Source organism: Carettochelys insculpta, chromosome 7, assembly GCF_033958435.1.
Source record: "Carettochelys insculpta isolate YL-2023 chromosome 7, ASM3395843v1, whole genome shotgun sequence".
Taxonomy (NCBI): Eukaryota; Metazoa; Chordata; order Testudines; family Carettochelyidae; genus Carettochelys; species Carettochelys insculpta.
This window is the reverse complement of record NC_134143.1, coordinates 10,750,050-10,775,919: the sequence shown is the minus strand read 5'-3', so window position 1 is coordinate 10,775,919 and position 25,870 is coordinate 10,750,050. Positions and strand designations below refer to the sequence as shown.

The 25,870-nt window shown below is 40.4% G+C and overlaps 1 protein-coding gene across 4 annotated transcripts in view; it reads right to left on the bottom strand.

Moving 5' to 3' along the window:
* Nucleotides 1-25,870, bottom strand: part of VCL (vinculin) — a 104,265-nt gene that overhangs the window by 33,322 nt on the left and 45,073 nt on the right. For all 4 annotated transcript variants that reach the window (XM_075000005.1, XM_075000007.1, XM_075000006.1 and 1 more), the window contains exons 3-6: nucleotides 20,091-20,241; nucleotides 16,330-16,438; nucleotides 9,644-9,766; nucleotides 7,386-7,546 (exon numbers count right to left, since the gene is read on the bottom strand). In XM_075000005.1, the coding sequence (XP_074856106.1) occupies nucleotides 7,386-7,546; nucleotides 9,644-9,766; nucleotides 16,330-16,438; nucleotides 20,091-20,241 (544 nt within the window). The remainder of the gene's footprint in view (nucleotides 1-7,385; nucleotides 7,547-9,643; nucleotides 9,767-16,329; nucleotides 16,439-20,090; nucleotides 20,242-25,870) is intronic.

The following is a 25,870-nucleotide window of genomic DNA, read 5'->3' as shown; positions in this document are numbered from 1 at the left end:
CAGCACTCAAGAGACTGAAACCCTTGTTTGAAGTGGATCAATGTATCCACGCCTTTGTAATCCCCAAGCTAGATCGCTGCAGTATGTTTTATTTAGGGCTGAACACAGGGACTTCACTTGGGGCAGTAAGAAAAATTAAGTATTCTTTCTTAGGGTGAGACATTTTCATCAAGCTATACTCTGCTCCGCGACCTGCAGCAGGTACCTTTTCACCTCTGAGCATAGATCAAAGGACTGCTTTCAATCTATGCAGTCCCATCGCTTGCGAGACCCAGCTCCTTAATGATCACACCAGGCCAAGTTGCAACTTCTAGGTGGCTGTTGGAATCGGGGTCTGGGTTTGAACTCTCCAGATCCAGTGGCAGAACATACTCATTAGAAGGCCTATGTCTCAACCTGTTTCTTTTATGTTCTGTTAGAATAGGAGATTGATGAGCTTCACGGCTAAGTGACAGATCTGTATTTGGAGTGGCTTTGAAATGGCTTCAGACTATTGCAGGGCAGGACATGCTGTTTTTTAACAACTTCAGAGCTCTATAATATGTGAAATCTGTATTTAATTTAAGGCAAGTGATAAGATAACCACCATGCATGCAAACATTTAAGTAAACTGATAAATCCTTGTCACTTTTGATAGCTGCAGCTTTCAGTTATCACATACGCAGTATAAAGGAGTTTTAGGTCTGAACAGACAGTGGATAACAAGCTAATCATTCCATAAACAATCAAAAAATAAAAGCATTCACTAGGGCAATGTGTACACTAAAAGACTTTGTCAACAAAACCAGGAGAGAATCCAGATTCCCAAGGCCTTCTGTCAACAGTAAATTCGGTACTCTTTTCAACAGTCTCATCCCACTCCCCGTAAGACATAACACCTCTGTCAACAGAAAGCTGGTCCGGAGTTCTGAGGGGGCCCTCTGTCAAAGGGCAGGGCTTCCGGGACACTGGGCAGCCCTGACTGCTTTGCTTCCAGTTGGCAATTTTGTTGAGAGTGTGGCCGGGCAGTTTGGCCGCCCTGTTGACAGAGTGGATCCTTTTGCAAGCTGCTTGGCAATTAGGCTGTGATCTGTGCACAGAAGTTTTGTCAGAATAGATCTTCTGACAAAAATTTCTGCCAACAAATCACTGTAACCTAGACATAGCCTGAACCTTTATTAGTTGCTAGTCTCTCTATTAATGCTCTGACCCTGTAAACTTTAAGATTTAAATTGGGTCACTCAGTGCTTAAAATTGAGCTTGTGCACAAAACTTGGCAAAATGAGAATTTTACCATGGAGAAAGGGGTTTAGACATTAAAAAAAATTAGCCCACTACACCAACATCGCTGAGGCATTCATTATAACTGCACTATCAAGCTTTGGATTTTTACTCTATATTGAAGAGGATTCACGAGGATAGACTGAAAAAAACCCAGCAATGTTTTTGCACTTTAGGTCCAGTTAAAAAATGTAAAAACCCATGTCTTCCTCTAGATAACGTGTGCTGGTCATGCCCAAGAATTACATTTAAATCATGCTAATTGCAGTTCTCTTAATTGATTTGTGTATTTATAGTCAGTAAAATGACTCGGAAAGTTTCCAATATTTCACTGATTGTCTTGTTTAGTCAACAAAAGACAACATGATTTTACTTTATTATTTTAGCCTCAACACCTTTTTATTTTGAAAACTCCCAGTACAGTACAACTTTCTCAACCTGGAACTTAAAAAAGCCAGTTGTCTTCTGTTACCTTTCCCATTAGCATCGTGGCTTCGTTCCTGATCATTCTGTGGTATTAAGTTTTGTCATCATGTGTATCAAATGCATCAATTGTGGGGGCTCCCCAATAGCTACAGACATAATGTACAGATAGAAATAGCTCCCCCACCCTACCCCCTTTTCTTTTATGGTGGTCAGTCAAGGTCTGTTCTGCTTGGATATTTCAGATTTCTAGAAGAAAACTCATTCTTGTGGCCAATCAATTGGTTCGTCCAGTTCCAGAGCACCTCTTCTATAAAAGCATATGTTACTAAGTGTCATATCAACCCCTGGACTGCTCAGGAAGCTCCACAGTTGAGTCTATCAAGATCACAGTTTATGGTACGAGAGATTCTGCTTTTGAGCAGCAATTCATACGATAGTTCTCAGCTTTTAGACCATTTTAAATATTATCATTCTATCCCAGTAGATTTCATTTCTAGTGGAGGCACTCCATCAGAACAGGCTCCTTAACTGGGCACACTTATACTGTACTTGTTGTATGCTTCATCCCTTCAGCTCTGACAGAAATTTACCCACTGTCAGACTTTTGGAGAGAGATGGAGCACAGAGATCATTAAGGCCGACAGTCTTACCAATTGATATAAGTTGTGAAGCGGGGACATAGAATTAAACACCTAAGGAAACCACTTCTAATACAAAAATATTGAGCAAGATGTTTCCTGTTCTGGGCTTTGATCTCCCTGGATTTCTGATACTGTTTCACTGATTTGTTTCCCTTCAGACTCAGCTAAATTTATGGTGTCAATTTTCCTCAGACAAAGGAGGCGGAACAACAGAAACTAAACTGTTCTTTGTTTAATCAGGGTTATCAATGCTTATGTGGAGAACAGGCAATGGGAATCTTAATCAGTCAATCCTCCAGAAAATGTGCCACCTAGATCAGGGTTTCTCAAACTGTGGGTTGTGACACCCTTTTAATGTAGTTGCCAGGACTCACTTAGACTTGCATGGGCCCCAGGCCAAAGCCCAGGCCCCACCACCCAAGTCTGAGGGCTTCAGCCCTGGCTGGTGGGACTAGGGCTTTGTGCTCCCCAACTCACACCTGGAGCAGCAGGGCTCAGGTGGGCTCAGGCTTCAGTCCATCCGTCCTCATGGAACAGTGTCGTACTATTTGTTGTCGAAGGGGGTCACAGTGCAATGAGGACTCTCCTCTTTTTGCTGCTTCTGCTGTCACTTGTAATTTTGTGAACAGCCACAGAGCTAGTCCAGACTGCAAAAATAATATTGGCAATGCTCTTGCCCGCAAGGGAATCTCTGAAATATGACACTATCCCTTGTTGCTGAATATTAACTATAACCTCTGAATCACTAAGTGCTCTAACTCTAGAGAAGTTGTGTAATATCTGCATTTCTTTACCAAAGAAGGGAATGTTGGGGAAGTACAGCAAGTCCTTTTTTATGGTATATCAACTAGCCTAGTCAAACAGGGTTCAGCCCTGGGAAGCGTCCAACAAGACTTCTTGAGAGCTGAGGGCTGTTGGGAAGCATCCAGAAGTGCTCGGCATCTTGCAGAGTCCATTCCTTAGTCACTACAGGCTTGCTTGTCTTCAGCCTCAGAGGGAACTTTATGAATTTAGCTCTGCAGAGGCAAGTTCTCTTTTGCTAGTTTTGTTACAGGCTGTAGACATTTGAATTATCAAAGTAGAAACTAAACATTAATTTACTCTACTATATTCTATTTGTAGTTTCATCCTCACTCATCTATTGGGATTATTCATTTAACTATTCATTAAAAAACACCTGCACATGAAAAATTTGTTGCAACGATACAATTCAACGATTCAGTTTTGCTTAAGAATAATGTCAACGTTTGCTTGGCACTTAAATTTTAAAGCAACAAACAATTTAATCAAAAAACGAACAAAAATCTATATTTAAGGAAGTTCATGGTTTACCACAACTAAAATATATTGTCAACATTTTAAATTAGCATCCACTTTAAAAACAGTGTTGGAATTATCTTAACAAAGTAAAATGGTGTGCACTTGATAGGAAAAACAGTTCTGCTCCAAATGTTTTCCTCCACTTACTTTATTCCCTCTCCTTTCTGTAGGAATCATCTCTTTCCATTGGAGGTTTCCACCAATAAGGAGAAGCATGCAACAAGTACAGCAAATATAAGTAAATTAATCGTTCCTCTCCCCTCCAAAACCAACCATTTGCCAGAGGAATGTCTGCTGTGTGGGACGACTAGCAAGACTCCCAATACAAGGATGTATTTCTTCTTACAAGTGTTCAGTTGTAACATTAAGTATCCTTCGTACAATGAACAGTTCCACACATGAGCAACGCCCAATGCTACACATCTAAAATGCAGACAGTCATAATCCTGCACATTGAAATATAATACATAATTAAATTACTACTCTACATTTACCTAGAGTGCACAATGATATACTTGGAATACTGACCACAAAGCATACTTATGTATTATGCACACCGGCCAAAATTTTCCACTTCGAGATACTATCTAAGTAAGCATTTATACACAAGCCCCTTGACTCGTGTTACTAATAAAAATGTTTCATATATCTTAAGAATTTGAAAATCTCACTACATACATTGCACTGCATTCATTTTAGGACAGTCAAATCTTCCTGGTTTCCCATGCACTACAATAGTGAGGTTGTGTGTGTTTCAGATAAAGCGGGAAAATATTTAAATCTTTAAGAAAAAAAATAATATTTTTAAAAAGAAGTTATGAGCCTAAGCCACTTGGCCTGAATAGAAGGCTTAAGCTCCCCAAGAAAACTTATATAATAGGGTGGTGCTGATGACAACAAAGAGATTCCTCCCACAAACTACAAGAAGGGCAAAATTACTGAAAAGAGCTTTCCAAGAGACAGAAAGCCTGCTGCTGTGTAACAAGACTCTAGGACTGTGAGCACCAGAAGCTAGTAACATAGTATGAACAACAGCATTCTAGAGGAACCAGTCCTACAAATTTGGCAAGGCTCCCATCAAACAGGAGTTATGATCACCCTCACTTAACAAGCTTCTCCAAAATTCAGATAGCCTAGATACCTCTGCTCTAAAATCATTTAGAAACCTGTATTAGACCTACATACATAAGTATGGTGTTACAACTGGCACACAGAAAAAAATACACAGCACACTGTCTGCACACAGCACAAAATCCCACAGACATGCTTTTTTGTTTTAGTACAAAAGTACAGGTGCGGGGTTTGGAAGAAAGCTTACCTTCTAAATGTGAGAAAAGATAAGAAACAGGAGAACAAAAACAAAGATGCATAAAGTAGTCATAATAAGGAAGTAGCAGAGCGGTAAATAAGTCATAAGCAAAATAAAGGTCAAGCCTCCAATATATAAGCTAAAGCCTTTTTAACATCCGGCTCACAACAGGTTCTCTCAGAGGGAATTAGTCTCTCTTTGGCCATGTCTACACTAGCCGCAAACTTTGAAATGGCCACACAAATGGCCATTTTGAAGTTTACTAATGAAGCGCTGAAATGCATATTCAGCGCTTCATTAGCATGCGGGCGGCCGCGGCGCTTTGAAATTGACGCGGCTTGTCCTAATGGGGCTCCTTTTCGAAAGGACCCCGCCTACTTCGAAGTCCCCTTATTCCCATCTGCTCATGGGAACAAGGGGACTTCGAAGTAGGTGAGGTCCTTTCGAAAAGGAGCCCCGTCCGGACGAGCCGCATGGCGGCGAGCCACGTCAATTCTGAAGCGCCGCGGCCACCCACATGCTAATGAAGCGCTGAATATGCATTTCAGCGCTTCATCAGTAAACTTCGAAATGGCCATTTGCGTGGCCATTTCGAAGTTTGGGGCGAGTGCAGACGTAGCCTTTATGTCTAAATGTGTGGATTTTGTTTTTAAAGAGTTTTCCAGTTTATTGCTGTCCCACTGATCCTAAAAAGCCTATATTTTGAAGGCCAGCTAAACACAGCTGGCATTCCAACCACTTGCTGTACTGCTATATTTGTGGCTACACAGGTTGCGAATGCACAAAGCAGTATCTCTCCATTCTGCCCGTGCTTTATCTGTGCGAGAAGGTAAGCATTGACATAGAAGCACTTTCTGTGCTAAGTGGACAATCAGGTGGAGCAGAGTAATGGCATCCCCTGCACAGTCACTCCAGATGCATGCCAACAGCTGCAAACAAACCCAAACACACTGGATTGATATGGAGTCATTGTTATAATTCCAGCTTCTCAGATCTTGTTTCCCAGCTCATCTCTTCCAGAAAGACTGTTCAAACACAGAGCCTTTTTGGAGGTGAAGGGTAAAGAGAATATGTATTGATACTAATTTCTCACATGCCCAGGATGGTACAAAAAGATTTGCTTACTTAAGTTATGGAGCTTTTCACCTAGGCTATGTCTACACTAGAAGCATCTGTCAACAGAAGTTGCTGTCATAAGAGACGTTCTGAAAAAACTTCTGTTGACAGATTTCATTTATACATAAAAACAGATCATCTTTTGACCTGCTCTATCGACAAAAGGGCACCCTGGAGTGTGTACACAGCTTTTTTGTCAACAGTTTCTGTTGACAAAACACATTTTGTGTATAGATGCTCTGCGAGTTTAATCCACAAAACCCCAGTTTTGTTGGCAAAACTCTCTAGTGTAGCCGTAGCCCTAGTCTTTATATAAAGCAACAAATTCAGGTTTTTGTAGATAACGTGAATGCAAACTAACTTGCCTGTTAATACATATGGAAGAGCCTTCAGGTAACAATGGATTGGGTGAGTGAGTAAGTACTGTACTGAACTGGATAAAATTTGTATGGAATACAAGAGACACCTTGTGCACCCAACGTACTCAGATCCCACAGTGTAAGATTTGGTTACCAGGACACTGAGATTAAAACATGCTCCTTCCTTTTCGTACTTGGCTATCTTATTTTTAAGCACTTGTTATCCTTATTGATTTTAAACTTCCACAGTTTCTGGGAAACTGTGGGGGACAATTATTTAATGATAGATGTTGAGATTCAAAAAGTCAAAGCTTTGTAACTGTTAAAACACAAATTTCAACCTATGTCAAAATAGATCAATTAAACAGCCTTGAGTCAAACTTTGGTAAGCTATCAAACAGCAGTTTCTCACATTGCTTATCTGTAAAATTTTGACCACCCTCAGTGAAAACGTTTTTCATTGTGGCCGTGTCTACACTGCCCTTTAGCTCAGCGCTGCTGCTAGCAGTGCTATACTAACGACAGTTCAAGATTTGCAAACTCAGACAGCTATTTCGCTCTCAGTGGGGGCAGGTGCTGGCAGTACAGAAGCCGTGTGGATGTGTCTCTGCCGACTAAGCAGCCCTCTGCTGCCAGTCCCTTATGCCTGAAAAAATTCAGTGCTAATTAGCCAGGCGAATTTGCAAATGGTCCTCCACTTGCAATTTCTTGAACTGTCATTAGCATAGCGCTGCCAGCAGTGGCACTGTGCTAATGGCCTGTGTGTTTACAGTGAAATGAGCACCTATTGAAAAAATCTAATCCTTCAAGACCAATTATGATATAATAATATATCTTGTTTCAGGAGGTTATGTACATTCTAATCAAACACTTTTGAAAACCTCAATACATATTTGCTGTTAGAAGCTAATGAGAATCTGACTCCTATTTCCAGAAGGAAAAAAGTGAACATACCTTGCTAGCCCAGGCATCCTCATCCCAGGAAGTGAGCTGCAATACACGGATGATCTCATTTATTTCAGCACTCATCTTCTCTACTGTGAAAATGCGGTTTTTCAAGGCCTCTTCTATCCCTTGGCTTTTGGAACTTTTAGTGGTTACAAAAATCTTCATAGCTGTGAACATTGCACTCTAGATTAGAGGAAACTATCTAAGGAGATACGATTGATATACAAGATATCTTCCTCCTACCTAAACTCAGAACAGTAAGCTATATGTTTCGAACAGGACAGAAAAGCATTGCAAAGGCTGATGACTTTGAAGACTGATCTCTGTGTAAGTTCTACTGGTACAACTATGGCAGAGGGGTAGCCATGTTAGGCTGTACCTTCACAAATAATGAGTAGTCCTGTAGAGCTTTAAAAACCAATAGATTTATTAGGTCATGAGAAAGACCCAATTTATCAGATGATTGAAGTAGACACATAGAATCCAGGGTTTATATAGGAGTGGAGGGAGGAAGAAAGCTCATGACCTAATAAATACGTTAGTCTTTGACGTGTTACAGGACTAGGTGGTGTAACTATGTTGATTAACAGGGTAGGAGTTTTTTGTTTTGTTTGTATCTTTCGGACATGGCCATATGCACTACAAGTTGTCTTATCTTGCTTCCCAGAAACAAAGCTATGTTAGAATCTAGTTTTAACTGTGGTTTGGTCCTCTTTAAACACTCAGACCCTCCAACCCTTTAGAGTCAGTTCCACAGATTAGGCCTGCATCTATACTAAAGCCCAGATCGATGCTCTGAGATCAATCCATTGGTGGTCTATTTAGCAGGCCTAGTTAAGATCCACTGAATCAACCATAGATTGTTCTCCCATTGACCCTGTTACTCTATTCCCGACAAGAATAAAGGAAGTCGATGGAATTTTTTCCCCCATCAACCCCTTGCAGTAACTCGACTTAAAGGTAAGTTGACTCCAGCTATGTTGTTCACGTAGCTGGAGCTGTGTAGTTTAAGTCGACTTTGTGTTGTGGTGTAGATGTAACCTAAGATGAAGGCATGTTGGCAGAACATAACCACTACTGAAAATTCTTTTGGAGATAGAGGCCAAAATCTGAGTGGCCCTTTGATAGTAAATTCACCATTAAAAAAAAAAAAATCAAAGATGGGACAAAAGTTAAGGCTCTAAGAAGAATTACACATGGACCAGATGCAGGGCAGTTCTGAGCAGCCTTCCTGGACAGCTTTGCTTAAAAGCTTCCATTCTCTGTCCTGATCTATCACACTGATCGTGACTGCAGCTTAGACGTCTGAACAAGTAAATTGTTTAAATGATGCACAAAATGGTACTCAACAGCAAGAAGCAACTGTCTGATCAATTTTCTACTTCATTTAGTGGTCAGTTCTTACAATAAAAGCAACACTTTAATGTACTAAGCTGCTTATTCCACTCAGCAAAGCCCAGGTTGGTGCCGGGGAGGGAGGAAGTATGGTCACAAGTGTGAAAATCCTGACATATTAAGATGTGTCCCCCATCTCCTAATCTCACTTTTATCCTTGTCTTGGGGAGGATAATCCACCTCCCTCTCTAGTTCATCAGATGAGCCTGCCCTCTGGCTAACCACATGAATTTTGCTAGATGAATAGGATATTTCCACTGTTGCATTGATAGCTCTGCTCCTGGAAAAATCTTCAGCTGTTAACCCTTCCCCTTTTCTTGTCCACTTGCAGGATAAAACACCCCATCCCTTTCTGAACAAAAATGTGAGAAGTATGCCATGTTTATGATATACTTTTCAACGGCCTTCACCCTCAAAGTTTTTTTTAAGATTCTTTCCCCTAATCCTCCCATGGTGGCAACCAGACTGTATTAATTTGAGACAAGTTATGAACAGATACAGAAAAAACAGGACACCACAGCAGAGTTTATCCACATAAATGCACACATGCAAACTACCATTTTAAAATACTCATTCAACTCTGTACATGATGACAAGCATGCATGACAAAAATACATCTGGTATAACTAGTGTATTATTAGTTTATGTAGCTCATTTTAAGTCTGAGATGCACTGAACTTAAAATAGGAAATATCCAATGTCTGGAGTTGGAGTTAAAACTTGCCATCCCCTCCCAGCTTGCTGCAAATCAACCAGACATCTAAATATTTGCAGGTAGCCCAAGAGGCAATGCTTCTATATTAATGATCATAAACACACATGAATCCACATTCAGACAACATATTTGCATTTAATAGAGCAGAAACTACCTGAAATAAGGACTGGCAACAGCTCCTTCACGGTGTTCATGGAGTTCACCAGCATCACTCTGTGCTCTTGATGAGTCAGTTCCTGCTGTCTTTCATCAATCATTTTAGCCATCTTTGTCATTCCTAGGTCATACAATGAAGTTTAAGTGATAAAACTGTTAATATTGATTTTCCCCAGATTCATAAACATTTAACGAAGACTGTGTAGGCTCAGTTATTTGTTCACCTTTCTGGACAAGAGTGCAAACATGTAATGAAAAAGACACCACTGAAGAAGTTTAATATCTGCTACTTTTCATTAAACCATATTTCAGTAGTTTCAGGGAAGCTAGAGAACCAGTTTCTAGTTAATTCAAGATAGAATATAGGTCTCATCATTCTGAAATTTGTTTAAGACAAGAGCTACACAAATATAGAAGTAACAAATAGCCTTTTTCATAGAAATCTGCTCAGCAACATCTGACAAGATAATTTAGAGATCTTTTTCCTTCTTTGATCAGTTCTCACCTAATTAATGGTGTGGATGACATGAACAGTAAAACATCACTGACATGGATTTAGGTTTGTTGGCTTCAAAGACTTCCACTGTGTGGAAATATTATGTGATTGCATTAATTTAAATTGTCCTAAAAAACTGAATATCTTACTTCTCTAAAAATAACAATCAATGATGAAAGGAAGAGAAATAAAGCAAGTGTTACTTTGGATTTCTACGCTAAATTTAATTTCAAGACTTACATGAGAAACAGTGCAACGTATATGGATAATTACACTTTCAACTAGCTAGAAACTGGGTATTCCTCCTCAGCTCTAACTTAAATACAACATGCAATCTGCAGGTCTTAAGATATTTTCATTTTTCATGTTTGCATATGTTCATGGAAATCATATTCATGATGGGATCTAGAAAGCAGCACACTGTTTCAACTATAGAGGAGACTGATTTCTGCCATGGAAGAAATGAAAAGGTTTTAAGGGGGTTATTTCAACTGGAACTGAGGGGAAAGACACACAGAGGTACATTTGTGCAAAAGCACATCTTTAGAGATACCAGAGTAACACTAACCAGTATAGAACTGGACAGATTGAGTTGGGAGTGGTACACTACAGAAGGAAAAAGAAAATTCTTAGGTTCAGGAGTTAAGAGAAATGAAACATTTGTGGGATACTTGACAATAAATTGCCCAAGAAGTGCTGAGATCACAGAGATGGAGTAGCAGCATTATACCTAAGACTGTATAAATTTACTATGATTAGGTTTTAAGTGTTCAGTGATTATTTGAACCAAACAAATATTCTTCTTAAATCAACATCCAGTCCAAGTGAAGCCAAAAGGAAAGAGCACAACTTAGATGTGTAAAATATTGGGAGGAATAGAAGAAAAGTTCAAGATAAGCTGCCCAATCTACCAAATAAGTAGGTTTGGCAGGGATCAACTTTAAGGGATAGATAATGGCAAATCTCAATTTCAACTGACTCACTGAAATAGGTAAAAAAAGAAAAAAAGGCAATTGGAGTCTATTCCTGGCTGGAGGAATAAAGCGTCACAAGTTCTGTGGCAATGCAGGGAGCCCACTTGCAGCCCCACTGCTACTGGGGCTATGACAGAGGGCTCCCTGCACAAGAAATGATGGCTGACCCCTGAAGCTGCAAATTTGAAGGAAGTGTGCTGTGATGGGAGGTGGAAGCAAAGTCCCATGACCAGGGCAGAATGGGGAAGCCACCCCACTATTGAATGACTATCTCCAGGCAAGAGTTGTTCCACAGTAGGGTGGTCTCCCTTGCAGCTGGGGCTCATCTCCCCCGCCCCCTTGAAGTTCTGGCCAGGGGGCTCTGCTCTGCTGCACCAGAACTGAAAGCCTCCCCAGCACCTTGCACCCAAGTGTCTTGGGTGCCCCAGCTGAGCAGAGAGCCCCCTGCAGACCTACTATCAGTGCTATTAATCACCAAAATTAAAAAAATAGATATCTACACAATAAAATCAGGTATAATTTTTTATTTTATACCTGAAAAGGAAACCTGTGAGAACTAGCAGGTCTACATGATTGCCTGGGAGCAAAAGGTCCCTGATCTTCTCTTTGCTGGTAAACAAAGACACTGTCAGCAAGAGAGGCATCAAAGGCCTTGCCTAAACTTGACGCAGCATATTGTGTATGTGTAGTTACACAGGACAGTAAAAAGCAGGTGGTATTCACACAGCAATGTGTAGCTGTTCACAGCAGGTTCTCACAAAGGGAAGCAGAAGGGAAAGGCTCCAGGGACATGACATTGGCAAAAAATATAGTGCAGCCAAAAACATAATATGGCCATAGGATGCACTGCTTTGGTGTGTAGAGAGCTGTATATAAGGTATATACCCTAAAGGTCTGGCATGTCTACATTTACCTGTACAGATCCCCCCCAGCTCCCATACAGATATTTATATCCATGCTACTAGGCAGACAGTGTTTGTACTCTACACATCACTATGAGCACAGACATGGCCAAACAGAAGAGATGCGACATAAAATGATTACACAGCAATAAGTCCAGCAGATAGATACTCCTTCACAAAGAATTAAGAATCATGTGGGAGAGACTCCAACAACAAAAATGCAATTTTTCAGTAAAATCATCTATACCAGAGACAATGCTTGAAGTTTGCTGGATCACAGATCAGGACATAAAATTTCTAAAAATTGAGCTAGGTCACTGAGGGGTACACATTTCTAATGCTACCTAAGGAAAAAACTGGCAGCTCTTCCTCACAAAAAGGGAAAGCAAGAAAACAGGCAATTAGGGGAAAAGCAGGTGGAGCTGTCTCCCCTTGGGAACCAACATAAATAGATTAAAATAGCAGCTCCACAGCAGCTCCGCTTCCTCCTCCTGTCCTGGGAGTAACAGGAAGGATACTCTGCTCCTCCCTCCCCTGCTGCAACTGAACAAAGGTCCCCAAGGTAGTCCCCTCGGCTGACAGGCTTGGGAGAGAGAGAGGAAGAATCCCATGTATTGCAAAACTGAGGCTGTGGGGAGGGGGAAGAGGGGTTTACAACTGATTTGGGGCTGAGTTTTATGGAGACCACTTTAAACACTAAACAGATAACTGGTTGATAGCAACTAGTCCACCTGGCTGTATGAAAAACACCAGACACTATCATGGAAATGACAGACCCATGAGATTTGGTTCAGTGCAGCTAGGTGAACTGGCTGGAGAATGAGAATTATAAAGTACTGAAAAACGACAGGGACAAACCAGCATGATTCCTGCAAAACAAAATCATGGCTCACGAATCCACTCTGAGTTTCAACCTATCAGCTAAGTCGACAACACAATACATGTATTTAGTTTGAGAACCCTTTCATAACTTGGGATGTAAAAGAACTCTTGCTCCCCACAGCTAAGGTTAAGGATTGTCATGCATTGGAAACTGTCTAATGGATAGGCAGAAGTAACTGTCTGTTTTCACCATGGGGAAAAAAACCAATCTAACAGGGAAACAGTGCCCCACCAATGACTTGTGCAAAGACTGGAGTTTAATATGTTCTAATGTTAACACATTAATATTCTGGAGTATGGGATCAATGACAGAGTGAAAGTTATGGAGATAACTTTACATTTATGATATCCCAAACTACTGAAGAACTTAGGAGGAATCTAACAAAACTAAATAAATACAAAATACCATAACAGATGAAATTCAGGGTTGAAAAATGCTACGTTTCTAAAACACTGACAGACATAATTTGAGCTACTCATACACGTTGTGAGTTCAAAACTTATTGTAACCACTCCAGGAAACTGATCTGTGTTTATTATGCACAGCTCAGTGAAAATATCGGCTTATTAAGTCATTGCAGTACAAGCAAAAATGTTGGGCTACATAAAAAGCAACTCATTTTGTTACAGTGCTTTTCATCACGAGACCTCAAATTGCCTTTCTAAGTATTGTCCTCATTTTGTAAATCAGTGGTGTGTCCGGCCTTAAAACAGCAGTCAGTTCTGGTCACCTTAGCTCAAAAATAAGTAATTTTGTATATCTCAGAAGTAAAAAAAGTCCAGAGAAAAACCAATGGAAACAATTAAAGCTACAGAATGACTCTCATATGAAGAAATTGGCAAGAGTATGACTGTTGATTAAGAGATAAGCAGATACATGAAGGTGGTATGTAAAATACTGAATGGTTATTTCTTCAGGCACAAAAAGAGCATGCCAAATAATTGCCCGCAATTTCATTATTTCCCACAGGGGCCCCCCCCCCAAAGTAGGTGGTTCCTACTATCGCATGGAAACACTTAAGCCAAGAATTTACGAGGGTGAAAAAGATTAGTCATTGTGTCAAGGCACTTCCCCCACCTTGTCAGCCTTAGCATTTCTCCCTTTGGTGATAGCAGGACCTGGAATAAATCAGCTCCACTCCAGGTTTATTACCAATATTTTCAAGGTAGACCTCAGGGCATGCCAAACTACTGCTCCTCCACCAAACAAAAGAAACAAATTCACAAACACAAAACAAAGGGGCGATACACCTTTCCCTGCTCCCTCACTGAGTAGTGAACATCAGTCCTTTCCCTAAACAGATATTCAAGTTGTTCTCCTTAGCTGCGTCTACACGTGCACGCTACTTCGAAGTAGCGGCACTAACTTCGAAATAGCGCCCGTCACATCTACACGCGTTGGGCGCTATTTCGAAGTTGAAATCGACGTTAGGCGGCGAGACGTCGAAGTCGCTAACCCCATGAGGGGATGGGAATAGCGCCCTACTTCGACGTTCAACATCGAAGTAGGGACGTGTAGACGATCCGCATCCCGCAACATCGAAATAGCGGGGTCCTCCATGGCGGCCATCAGCTGGGGGGTTGAGAGATACTCTCTCTCCAGCCTTTGCGGGGCTCTGTGGTCACCGTGGGCAGCAGCCCTTAGCCCAGGGCTTCTGGCTGCTGCTGCTGCAGCTGGGGGTCCGTGCTGCATATACAGGGTCTGCAACTAGTTGTTGGCTCTGTGTATCTTGCACTGTTTAATGAAAGTGTGTCTGGGAGGGGCCCTTTAAGGGAGCGACTTGCTGTTGAGTCCGCCCCGTGACCCTGTCTGCAGCTGTGCCTGGCTCCCTTATTTCGATGTGTGCTACTTTGGCGTGTAGACGTTCCCTCGCTGTGCCTATTTCGATGTTGGGCTGAGCAACGTCGAAGTTGAACATCGACGTTGCCAGCCCTGGAGGACGTGTAGACGTTATTCATCGAAATAGCCTATTTCGATGTCGCAACATCGAAATAAGCTATTTCGAAGTTGGGTGCACGTGTAGACGTAGCCCTTAAGGGAGAAATTCAGTCTGTCTCCCTGGAGGAGCCCATCTTCCTGCAGCAGCTTGTCTCTCTTCATTCTCTCAGTAGATGAGAGGTTTTTAAAGGCAGCCCTTAACTGGACTCAGGTGTCCCTAACTGACCTGAGGTACCCCCTTCTCAACTTATAGGAAAAAGCCTCACTCAAAGGCTAACGCATCTGCTCTTCCACCCCTCTCTGGCAGCCATCAAGCCTGACTTTGTCACACTGTATGTGACAAGACAAACATGCTTTATGGCATAAGGCAACATCTAACAGGTGTTAATTAAACTTCCCTGTGGGCCAGCTATCTCAGGATATGGTTTCTTGGCTCTCTCTCTCTCTCTCTCTCTCTCTCTCTCTCTGAAGCAGTTGACACTGACCAATACTACAAGAGGTACATCACAGGTCAGGTATCATACACTAATTTTTACGTACACTTTCCTATTCACATGCACTTATTTTTGTTCAGTCGAAGTTTGTTAGCTAATATTTTCCTGTAGCACAACTACTACAGGTTGAACCTCTCTCGTCTGGCACCCTCAGGACCTGACCAGTGTCCAAAAAGAGAATTGCTGAACTCCAGGAGGTCAATAGCACATTACCAACACTTCCACTGCTTACTGAGCTCTTTGAAGACATTTAGGGGTAAATTAAGAGCTAAACAACAGCACAGGCCACTGACAGCCAGGACTGGTGGCTGTAAACAACTTTATGGGACCATGGGAAACTTGGTCATGCCCATGATAAGGTTTGTACAGCTAACTAAAATAACGTCAGATTACAAATGTTGCCAGATGAGAGAGTTTCAAATTGTACTGCTGCAAATCAAATGGTCAATTAGAATCCAGGGTTCACTTCTACTGCTCTTATTAGCGACAGGTTATCTGTTTTTTCCCCTCCTTCCTCCACCCCTCCCCCGGCTACATAAACCCTGGATTCTAACTGTCTACTCCAAATCTGAGAAAACTGTGTCTCACCCATGAAAGTTCAATACCTAATAAATCTGTTAGTCTTTAGTCTTTAAGGTGCTACAGGACTGCCTGTTATTTCTACTATGTTGTATTTTTGCTGTACATCAGCAAATGCAAATTACAATATTCCATCAAAGTAACAGATATAGTACATCCGATTAACTGCTCCTCTGCTTATTTTGATGGGAATAAACCAAAATTGGTCAATTATATCATGGTGCCCAATTTTCTAACTAGAACTACTATGTATACACTGAAAAGAATATTTATCAAGCAGAAAGAGGTAAAAAATACAGTTGGCCTCTACTGTTTCCAAAGCACCAGCGTCAGCTCTCTCCTAGATGTTGCCTCTGAACTATTGGGGATATAAAACTGTTTGCAAGAATATATTCACAGAGAATTGCAAAGTTCTAACCTGGCCCTAGATTCTTTGTATATGTCACCAAATCCTCCATGGACTCTACCACCTCTGCCACAGTTAGGTATTCCAAAATTCCTTTGCAGACACGAATGATTTTACGGACCTAGGGGGAAAGAAAAACATTCCAGCATTATTAGATCAAGCTATAATACAAATGAATTAGAAATGCTGGTTTGTTACTGAAACAAAACAGGTATAGCATATGATAACATAAATTACAGAAAATTAAGTGGTTCTGAATGTTGAATAACATGCTTACAATTTGTTTATTCAAGAAAGCCTCATTAGCCAAAATCAGCATGTTTGTACTTAGAAATGCAAATCCTGATTCTCCTAATTTCCAACTGTATGAAGACAAAGTATATCAGGGAAGAAGTAAAATGGTAAGGAACAGAGTAAATGCCATCAGTTTGAAGACAGCATAGTTCCAAGTTTATTATTATTATTCAACTGATTAAAAAAAAAATCAGCTAAACTAACCTATATCAGAGTAGCATGCTCCCAAGTCTACCTGATAAAATGTTACTAATTTTTGCGATAGTTTTACACATGCAGAACACCTTATCCAATATTCCTTTTTAAAAGGAGATTCAATTTCTTAAGTATTCCAAAGAACAACGAACACTTGAAGAGGTACTTATTCTCCTTTTGCCTCCTTACACATTCTGTACACTTTGGCCTAATACTCTATAAATCCACATTAGCCTTTCAACTGCTTTTTTAGAAAAATTCATGATGTGTATAAATATTGCCTCTTCTATTCTTCCACCACTAGGGTTACCACATTTGAACTTTCAAAAAAGAGGAAATCCCTGAGAGTGAGTGTATCTGTATCACCATTTACCAACTCACATTGTATTAATGTGTTATAGTATATACAGTACATTAATATGACATGAGTTGGTATATACTGATATAGATACACTCCCTCTCAGGGATACCGTCTTTTTTGAAAGTTCAAATATGGTAACTCTACCACCACATGCAAAATAGATCCATGGCACCATGAAATCTTATTTAAGAGGATGTCACTAACAGTAGCTCTTAACTACTGCTAAAACTAAGTTGTGTAAGTCAACACTAAAACAAGGTCTCTCTTGAAACATAGTAATAGGCCGTGTCTACACGTGCCCCAAACTTCGAAATGGCCACGCAAATGGCCATTTCGAAGTTTACTAAGGAAGCGCTGAAATGCATATTCAGAGCTTCATTAGCATGCGGGCTGCCGCGGTGCTTCAAAATTGATGCGCCTTGCCGCCGCGCGGCGCGTCCAGACGGGGCTCCTTTTCGAAAGGACGCCGCCTGCTTTGAAGTCCCCTTATTCCCATGAGCTCATAGGAATAAGAGGACTTCGAAGTAGGCAGGGTCCTTTCGAAAAGGAGCCCCGTCTGGACGCGCCACGCAGCAGCAAGGCGCATCAATTTCGAAGCGCCGCGGCAGCCCGCATGCTAATGAAGCGCTGAATATGCATTTCAGCGCTTCATTAGTAAACTTCGAAATGGCCATTTGCGTGGCCATTTCGAAGTTTGGGGCACGTGTAGACGTAGCCATAGAATGGTTGGGAACATGCTAGATTTGTGAAAGACAATGTCATAGAATACAAGAACTGGAAGGGACCCTAAAAAGTCTTCAAGTCCAGTCCCCTGCACTCACGGCAGGACCAAGCACCATGTAGATTATCCCTGACTGATTTTTATCTAACCTGCTTTTAAATATCTCTTACGATAGAGTTTCCACAAGTCACTATGTGTATGTTGTTGAACCTGGTTATGTCACAGCTGAGGTTTAAAAAAAAACTGAATTCTCATCTTCTCATCTTGAGTATTGAATCTGGAGTTGGAATTGCACAAGTACTTTAAGGTGCATATGCCCATAACTCTTTGTTGTACTGACTGCAATCACTTGCAAAAATGTGTATGATCACTAGCACCACAAAGTAATTTTATAACATTAGCCTCATCTCAGGATTTTACAGTAAGAGATCGGTAACCAGTGAGTTAATGAAGCAGCAACACTGGTACTCAGGTGCTCACACGCCATGGGAAGGAAAGCATGTGGAGGCTGAAAGGTACGATATAGGTAAATATTGTAAGCAGCATCAATTTTTCCTCAACTAAATAGGCACGTATAGTTTACATTAACTCAGTTTCCTCTTAGAGGCATGATGCTAGTTGCTAGACAAGAGATACCATATCCCTGAGAAGGGGAAACATGGTCACAAAAGTGAAGCTACCCAATTGGTTCCATTACTAAACACCATAACCCCCAAAATACAGAAGATTAAGCAGAATCCTCAATCTCACATTTCCTTGCATCTATGGGTTTACATGAAACTAAGTTCCACTGGAGGGGAAGAAGGGTGAAGAATTAAGAAGTCCACACAAACCCATAAGTAACAAGTATCAGAGACAGTAACGAAGGGTCCTGTGGCACCTTATAGACTAACAGAAAAGTTTTGAGCATGAGCTTTCGTGAGCACAGACTCACTTCATCAGATGCACGAAAGCTCATGCTCAAAACTTTTCTGTTAGTCTATAAGGTGCCACAGGACCCTTCGTTGCTGTTACAGATCCAGACTAACACGGCTACCCCTCCAATACTTGATAAGTATCAGAGAGGCAGCCGTGTTAGTCTGTATCTTCGAGAACAAGAAATCCTGTGGCACCTTGTAGACTAACATATTTTGGAGCATAAACTGTCATGGGCAAAGACCCGCTTCATCAGATGTATGAGTCGGGGGGTGGTTTCAGAGGGGTATTTAAAGAGTGGGGTCCCAGTAAAAGGGAAGGAGAGAGCTGACAAGGTCTAGTCAGTCAGAGTGGAAAAAGTCCATTAATCAGTAGTATGTACCGGAAGAGGAAAAAACAAGTCAGATAAGACAGGGGGGATATGGCCCATTGTCAGAGTCTGATGTGGAGATGTTAACACCTAGGGCAGAGAAGCTCCTTTTGTAAGGGGCGAGCCACTCCCAGTCTCTGTTTAATCCTTGGTTAATGGAGTCAAATTTGCAAATAAATTGCAGCTCAGAGATTTCTCTCTCCATTTGATTTTTGAAATTTCTTTGTTTTAGGACTGCTACTTTTAAATCACTTACTGAGCATCCAGGGAGATTGAAGTGCTCTCCCACAGGTTTCTGTACATTACCATTCCTGATGTCTGATTTATGTCCATTTATTCTTTTACATAGAGACTGTCCAGTTTGGCCTCATACCATCAGGGGCTTCTTTACCTGCACATCTACTAATATAATGTATGCCATCATGTGTCAGCAATGCCCCACTGCAATTAATACTGGCCGATCAGTAACTGATTTAAAAGTAGCAGTCCTAAAACAAAGTGATTTCAAAACTACTACTGATAATGGGCCTTTTCTTCCTGACTAAATAGACCTTGTTAGCTCTGGCCCTCCCTTTTACTGGGACCCCACTCTTTAAATACCCCTCTGAAACCACCCCCCGACTCATGCATCTGATGAAACAGGTCTTTGCCCATGACAGCTTATGCTCCAAAATATCTGTTAGCCTATAAGGTGCCACAGGACTTCTTGTTCTATAAGTAACAAGGCAGCATGAAAAGGCTTTTCTTGGTAGGAAGACAGGCACAAAGAATGCTTTCAGTCTATCCAAACACAGTCCTTGCCATGGATAATGAGTTTAGGGAAGTGCTGTAAATTAGCAAGTGCAAATTAAGTGGGCACTTGAGATGACAGGATTCTGCTCAATAAGAGATGATGTTACTGGTACTAGGACACCTACCTCAGCCTCATCAAATGTCAGAAGCAAGTCTGATGTTCCAGAGAGGATGCCTCTCGATCCATCAATGAGATAATCACGAGCAGGTACTGAATAAGGATCTGCTTGCAACATCTGGGCTGCCTGGACAAGTTTAGTGCAGGCATTCTCCACTCTATGTGCAACAAGAAGATCCAGCATTAATACTTACTCTGCATCCTCTACCAGGAAGTGAACAGTTGTATAAACTTGTAGGGGATTGAAATCTCATTATCTGTAACTATCAAAAGCACAGAAAACAATCTGCTTATCCATCCCAACAAATGAATACACATTTATGGTTCAAATGTGTGAATCTAAATATTTACATATCACTGATGAAGTGAGCCATTGTCTGTAGAGCAACACGTAGTTCTCTGGAGCCTTACCAATCTCAGGAAGAATACTATGATAGAAATGCCAACTGACAAGTGAAAATCTACAACATTAACATGAGACACAAAATAACATTTCAATTCCAAAAAGTCAAGAGGTTGCGCAGGGGGGGCAGTTTTTCCAACAGGATCATAAAATCCAAGCAATCACTGTGCAACATCCTGGCATTTGCATAATATTCTATTAATGTCTAATGGGCAAGGTACTTAGTCACTGCTATAAATTCAGATAAAAGGACATTATGTGAAAAAGTACTGAGGATCCTCATATCCTCATTTTTAATGAAAAGCCCTCCCAGCTCTTTAACACACATCACTACTTGTGCACGAGTATCACGTGAATAGGCATATGGTTTACCTACAATTTAGGAGATTCTAATACAAGATCTCTAGACTACAGATGCCAAGTCCTAGGGCTACTGAAGGGTCTGAGTGTTGTTTTAACACTTAAGTGATCACAGTCAATGTGAGTTTTAAAATTAAACTAATTCTATCCAGCAATCTGAAATGCAGCACTCAAGAAAACTATTTTGAGTTAAGGAGTAAGTTATTAATGTCTTCTACTTTTCACAAATATATTCATTGAGCAAGTCAATTAGCAGGCTAGCAGGTAGCAAAGCATAAGCTTGCTTCAGAGTCAGATTCCAAAGCTTTAACACCACCCAACTGTTAACTTGGCCACTCTTATCTGGATAGTATCCCAGCACACAGCAACCACTTAATCTGCCCCAGTTTTGCTGTAGGACAAAGCAATCAGTGGAGTATTTTGCCAAGTTTAAGTAATTGATCAGACAGTACTGATATCCTTTATGTTCATGTTTTCCTGAAGGTTCATGAAACACAAGCATATGAAGTGGTGCTTCTTAGAGTGAATACAGGCACTTGTACAACTGTGCATATATTTTCAGAAAGTGCTCACTAAACCACCTTTTGTATATTTATTCCCACAATTGTTTGACAAAACCAAAAAGAAAAATTATAAAATGTGCTAAACAGCTTTAAAAAAAAATTACTTCCACCTTCCTCTCTCTCCATCCTAATTGTCCATTATGCTATCACAGTTGAATACCAACACCAAACGGTGAACTGAATACTCATCACTGAACACAGGTTAGGAATGGATGCTAGATTCACAGAATTGGGGAAAAGTTAACACACGCATTCTGAAGTCAGGGCAGGGGGAGAGAAGGAAGCAGAATGTATTACACATCAGATGTGGTGAGAAAGAAGATAGTGGACTGAAGGAGTAGAATTAACAATTTTAAATCATCCCTTCTCAGCAAAGTACCTCCATTTTCTACTGCAATTGAACTCAGGGGTGTCCCTACAGGGAGCCAGTTGAATAAGTTAGATTCAGAACCATTCGCTAGGCACAGTAAGGAAAACAATTGAAAAGTAATAGTTCATTTTTAAGACATGGAGCATTAAGTTGACTTTTAAAGAGGAAATTGAATGACTGCATGACAGAAATAAGGCTAGTACCAAAGTTTGTTTACAACATAAAAGCATCCAAGTGTACTGACAAAAAATGATTAAGATGCCCTGTTTTCCTTCTGCCTCCACATAGAGAGGAAAAAACTGTCACTTAGCCTTGCAGTAAATGTGGGTCTTCAAGATGTGTCATTCATATAGTTTTAATCAGTGCTCTTTTTGTTTAAAAAAAAAAAAAAGGAAAGAAAAAAACAGGGTGCGGGGGGGGACAGTACTTAGCCAGCTCCTTGTCATTCCACCTATGCCCCCCAGGCCACCAATCCTGCAGCTGGGGCTGCAGAGGTGCCATTACTCAGTATGGGCACAAAAAAACCCACTGATTTTAATATATAAAAATTACTTTTGGTACCGCTTGCTCCCTGTTCCTTTCTCTGCCTCCTCTTGCCTCCTTGGGGCTGCATACACAAAAGTGCCAGGCAGCATACACTGTGAGGGTAATGTGCGGAAGCTAGCCACAAACTTCCCTGTAGACACCAGCCATGGATCCCTTCCCTTGCTTCCTAGGGTGCATCCTGTGACAGAATTATTTTTACTTGGGTCTGTGTGCTGCAATGTGGTTCCAGAGTCCCAGATTCAAGCACAAGTCACAAAATCTTTAACTTAGGGTTAAAATGCAGCACAGATCCCCAGCTAGCTTCACTCCAACTAGCCATAGACTTACGTTACTATGTAGCCAGACCTTCGCCACTGCTGGCCAAAAGAATACCAAATGGAGTGCATGAGTTGCGCATGCCCCTACGGCAAAATACACTTGGACAAGTATTTGAACAACAACAAATCCTTCTGTGTCTGAAGCTTACAAAAAGAAGGGTTTACATGAACAAGTTTACAAGACTTCTCATCCCCAGCTATTCCCTTCTGAGGGTGCAATAAAAGCTTCAATCAAATTATTGTTTAAGTGACATGTTCTAGCTTTTTGGGTAATCATTGCTGGCCTAATAACAGACACAAAAACATATGACCTTCCTGGAGACAGAACATTGGTTATACTGCGCACAGGTTTACCTCTATTTTCTGGCTTCCTTCCACAGGGCAAATAAGTACAGCTCAGTACACAGATTCTCCTTATGCCGGAATCTTCAGCTATCCCTGAATAAAGTTCAGTCAAATATCAAATTCTTACCACAACAGGCTAGATATAAACCAAAATTTACAATCCTAAGAAACTACGCTATAATACCCTACTTTCTTAATGCTGACCAGAGTTCCTCCTAATAAGCATCTAGGCACACAGTGCTAAGAGCAGTGAGATCATTGAAAAGTGACTTTTCCATCCTCTCTGTATTTCTGACCACACTAAGGAATAAATCACACAGTACTAGAAAAACCTGTGTCAGAACAATACAAGACTGTCAGTCAGCAGTTCCCCTGAGTAGACTCAAATGGGAGAGCAAACAGACCTTATCACACAACCCACCTTCCATGAAACATCTGGTCATCTCATTAAAGGGTAATACTCAGAATTGAATAAGAAAATCCATTTAGACTAATAAGAGTCAGAAAACAGGAACGAGGTCTGGTCTTCATTATGTAAAATGTAATTGTAGCTACATGGCCAACATACTTCTCTCAAGTTATTTTTTCATTGCTAAACGCAGTTAAAGCTACATTGTATTTCATTTCAGACTCACTAAGAAAGGCATTAAAAAGGTATCCTATATACCCAACACAAAATCATAGGCTCAAAACTGCTGAGTTTGCCAAGTCGAATTTTATGGTAATTTGTGTAGAAGTCACAGTACATTAAGCTTAAGCAAGTGAATGGAATTTCTTAGCATTTAGAAGATTTAGAGGTGGATTTCTGTTTAGTTGTATAACACCCAGTTTAGTGAAAACTTCCACACATTTACCTCTCAAAATGCTGCAGTTTCAGAATATGTGCCTCTGCCTACAGGAATGGGGGTTTTGTAAAAGAAAAAATGGAATTTATTGCCCAATGGAAAAAAATAGTTTCACCCGCAAGACATGCAAAATCCATAATCACAGCACTTAACTGCTTTTTCCCCCCCAACAGGAGCTATAGTTTGTTTAGAAAAATTGAAAAATGTATTAGATTTGGAATCAACCTGAAAACAAAGTTTTTAAGCTACAAAATTATTCAGATGTTACTGTCTCAAGATAACTCTCTCACATCTTATGGTCTTATTTTGTAAAGTGACAAATTGATATACAAGAACCACAGTATCTGGACAAGGTTAACTGTGAGGCCAACAAGGTAGGCAGATTGTGGAAGGGTGTAAAGGACAAAAAATGTTTAAAAACTCCTTTTTCATGCTAAGCTCTATACAAATGATTACAACCTGTGATTCAAATTTATTTTCTCCCACTCAGTAAAATTATGGGGGGGTCGGGGGGAGAGGAAGACTAGAAAGAAGACTGTATGCTAAGATTTTGTCAACACCAAACCTGGAGAGAAAGCAAGGAGGCAGAGATCTATTTTTGCCTCCAGTGATGAGTTGTTTTCTTCTCTTGCGGAAGATTTGGAAAACATTTTCTCCTCAACCAATATTAACATCAGTTTATACATTATGTAAAGAAAAAATACTAATCTGACAATTCTCTGCTAAGTGCAAAGATATTTTTGAGGCATTAGGGGATTTTTGGTTCATTTTAACAGTCAGAATGCATGTTAATTACTGTAATTTGAAATGGAAAAGCCAGTTAGTTCTAGAAATCTGACTGCCAGACTCGTCTACTCACCTCTGCTTTAACACCAACAGCAACACATTTATGGGCCAGACTAATTATATATACATATGTATTTGACTACTCTTGTTTTTGGACATGAGCAGAACATTATGATGTCTTACAATGTAATTGGATCCATGTGTGTCAAAACATCTACTTATTTTTAAACACCCAAGCCAATCCTTAATTTTAAATGCCACATGATAGCTCAGTTTCTAAAGTTTAATTGCTGCAGGTGTGTCGATATAGCTTTCTCATGTTTTATTCTGGTACTTACTTCCCTTCTGGTACAATTACATTATATTACATTTCATTACAGTCAATGATGTTTGCATCATTCTGCTGGAACTACTGACATCAGAACAGTGTCAAACTTTTGTTATAATTATAAAAATGTTAAAGGGCTCTTGGTAATCAATTACAATTCCTTCAGAAGCTAGTTTCCACAAGTGTACAGGGTGCACATGAAATTTATGGACACAGTGACATTTACCACAAGGAACGCAATGTTATGTTTGACCAACAGCAGACTAGTTAGCAGAGTGCAGGATTTAAAATATACTGTCAAGCTGCTGTTAAATTTGTAATTTTAAATTCATCACTTTAAAATATTTTAAATAGAATACCCCATCCTGAACAATTATTTAAACCTAAAATCATGCAGGATCCGAGACTGAGAGATTAAAATTCCATTTGTTGAATACTAAATTATTCCTCAGTGTCTCCAAATGCTTTATAAAAATTCTGCAGGAAAGGAAGTAGTATCTGCTGAATCCTCTTCTCACTTGGTACTTACATGGGAAGCATGCATACCCAAACAATGATCCACTAAAATTCGTTCACTTGCATGTTTGCAAATAAAACACTTCAGAATAGATACATATATATGGTGGGTCTGTCCCACGAAAGCTCATCACCTAATAAACCATTTTGCTAGTCTTTAAAGTGCTACTTGACTGCTTTTTGTTCAGAATAGATGTGTTGGGGTAAATAAAGCTTCATGGGTGATTTGAAGTCATGTTAGAAAATATGAATTGGAAAATTTGAGCAATCTGCTAATTACAGCAGCAAGACTTAGTGTTAATTATATCATTTTACAGCAGCTCTCATTCCTAAGGATTCCATATGAAACACCCATTGATCTCTCTCACACACACACACACACACACACACACACACACACAAACACAC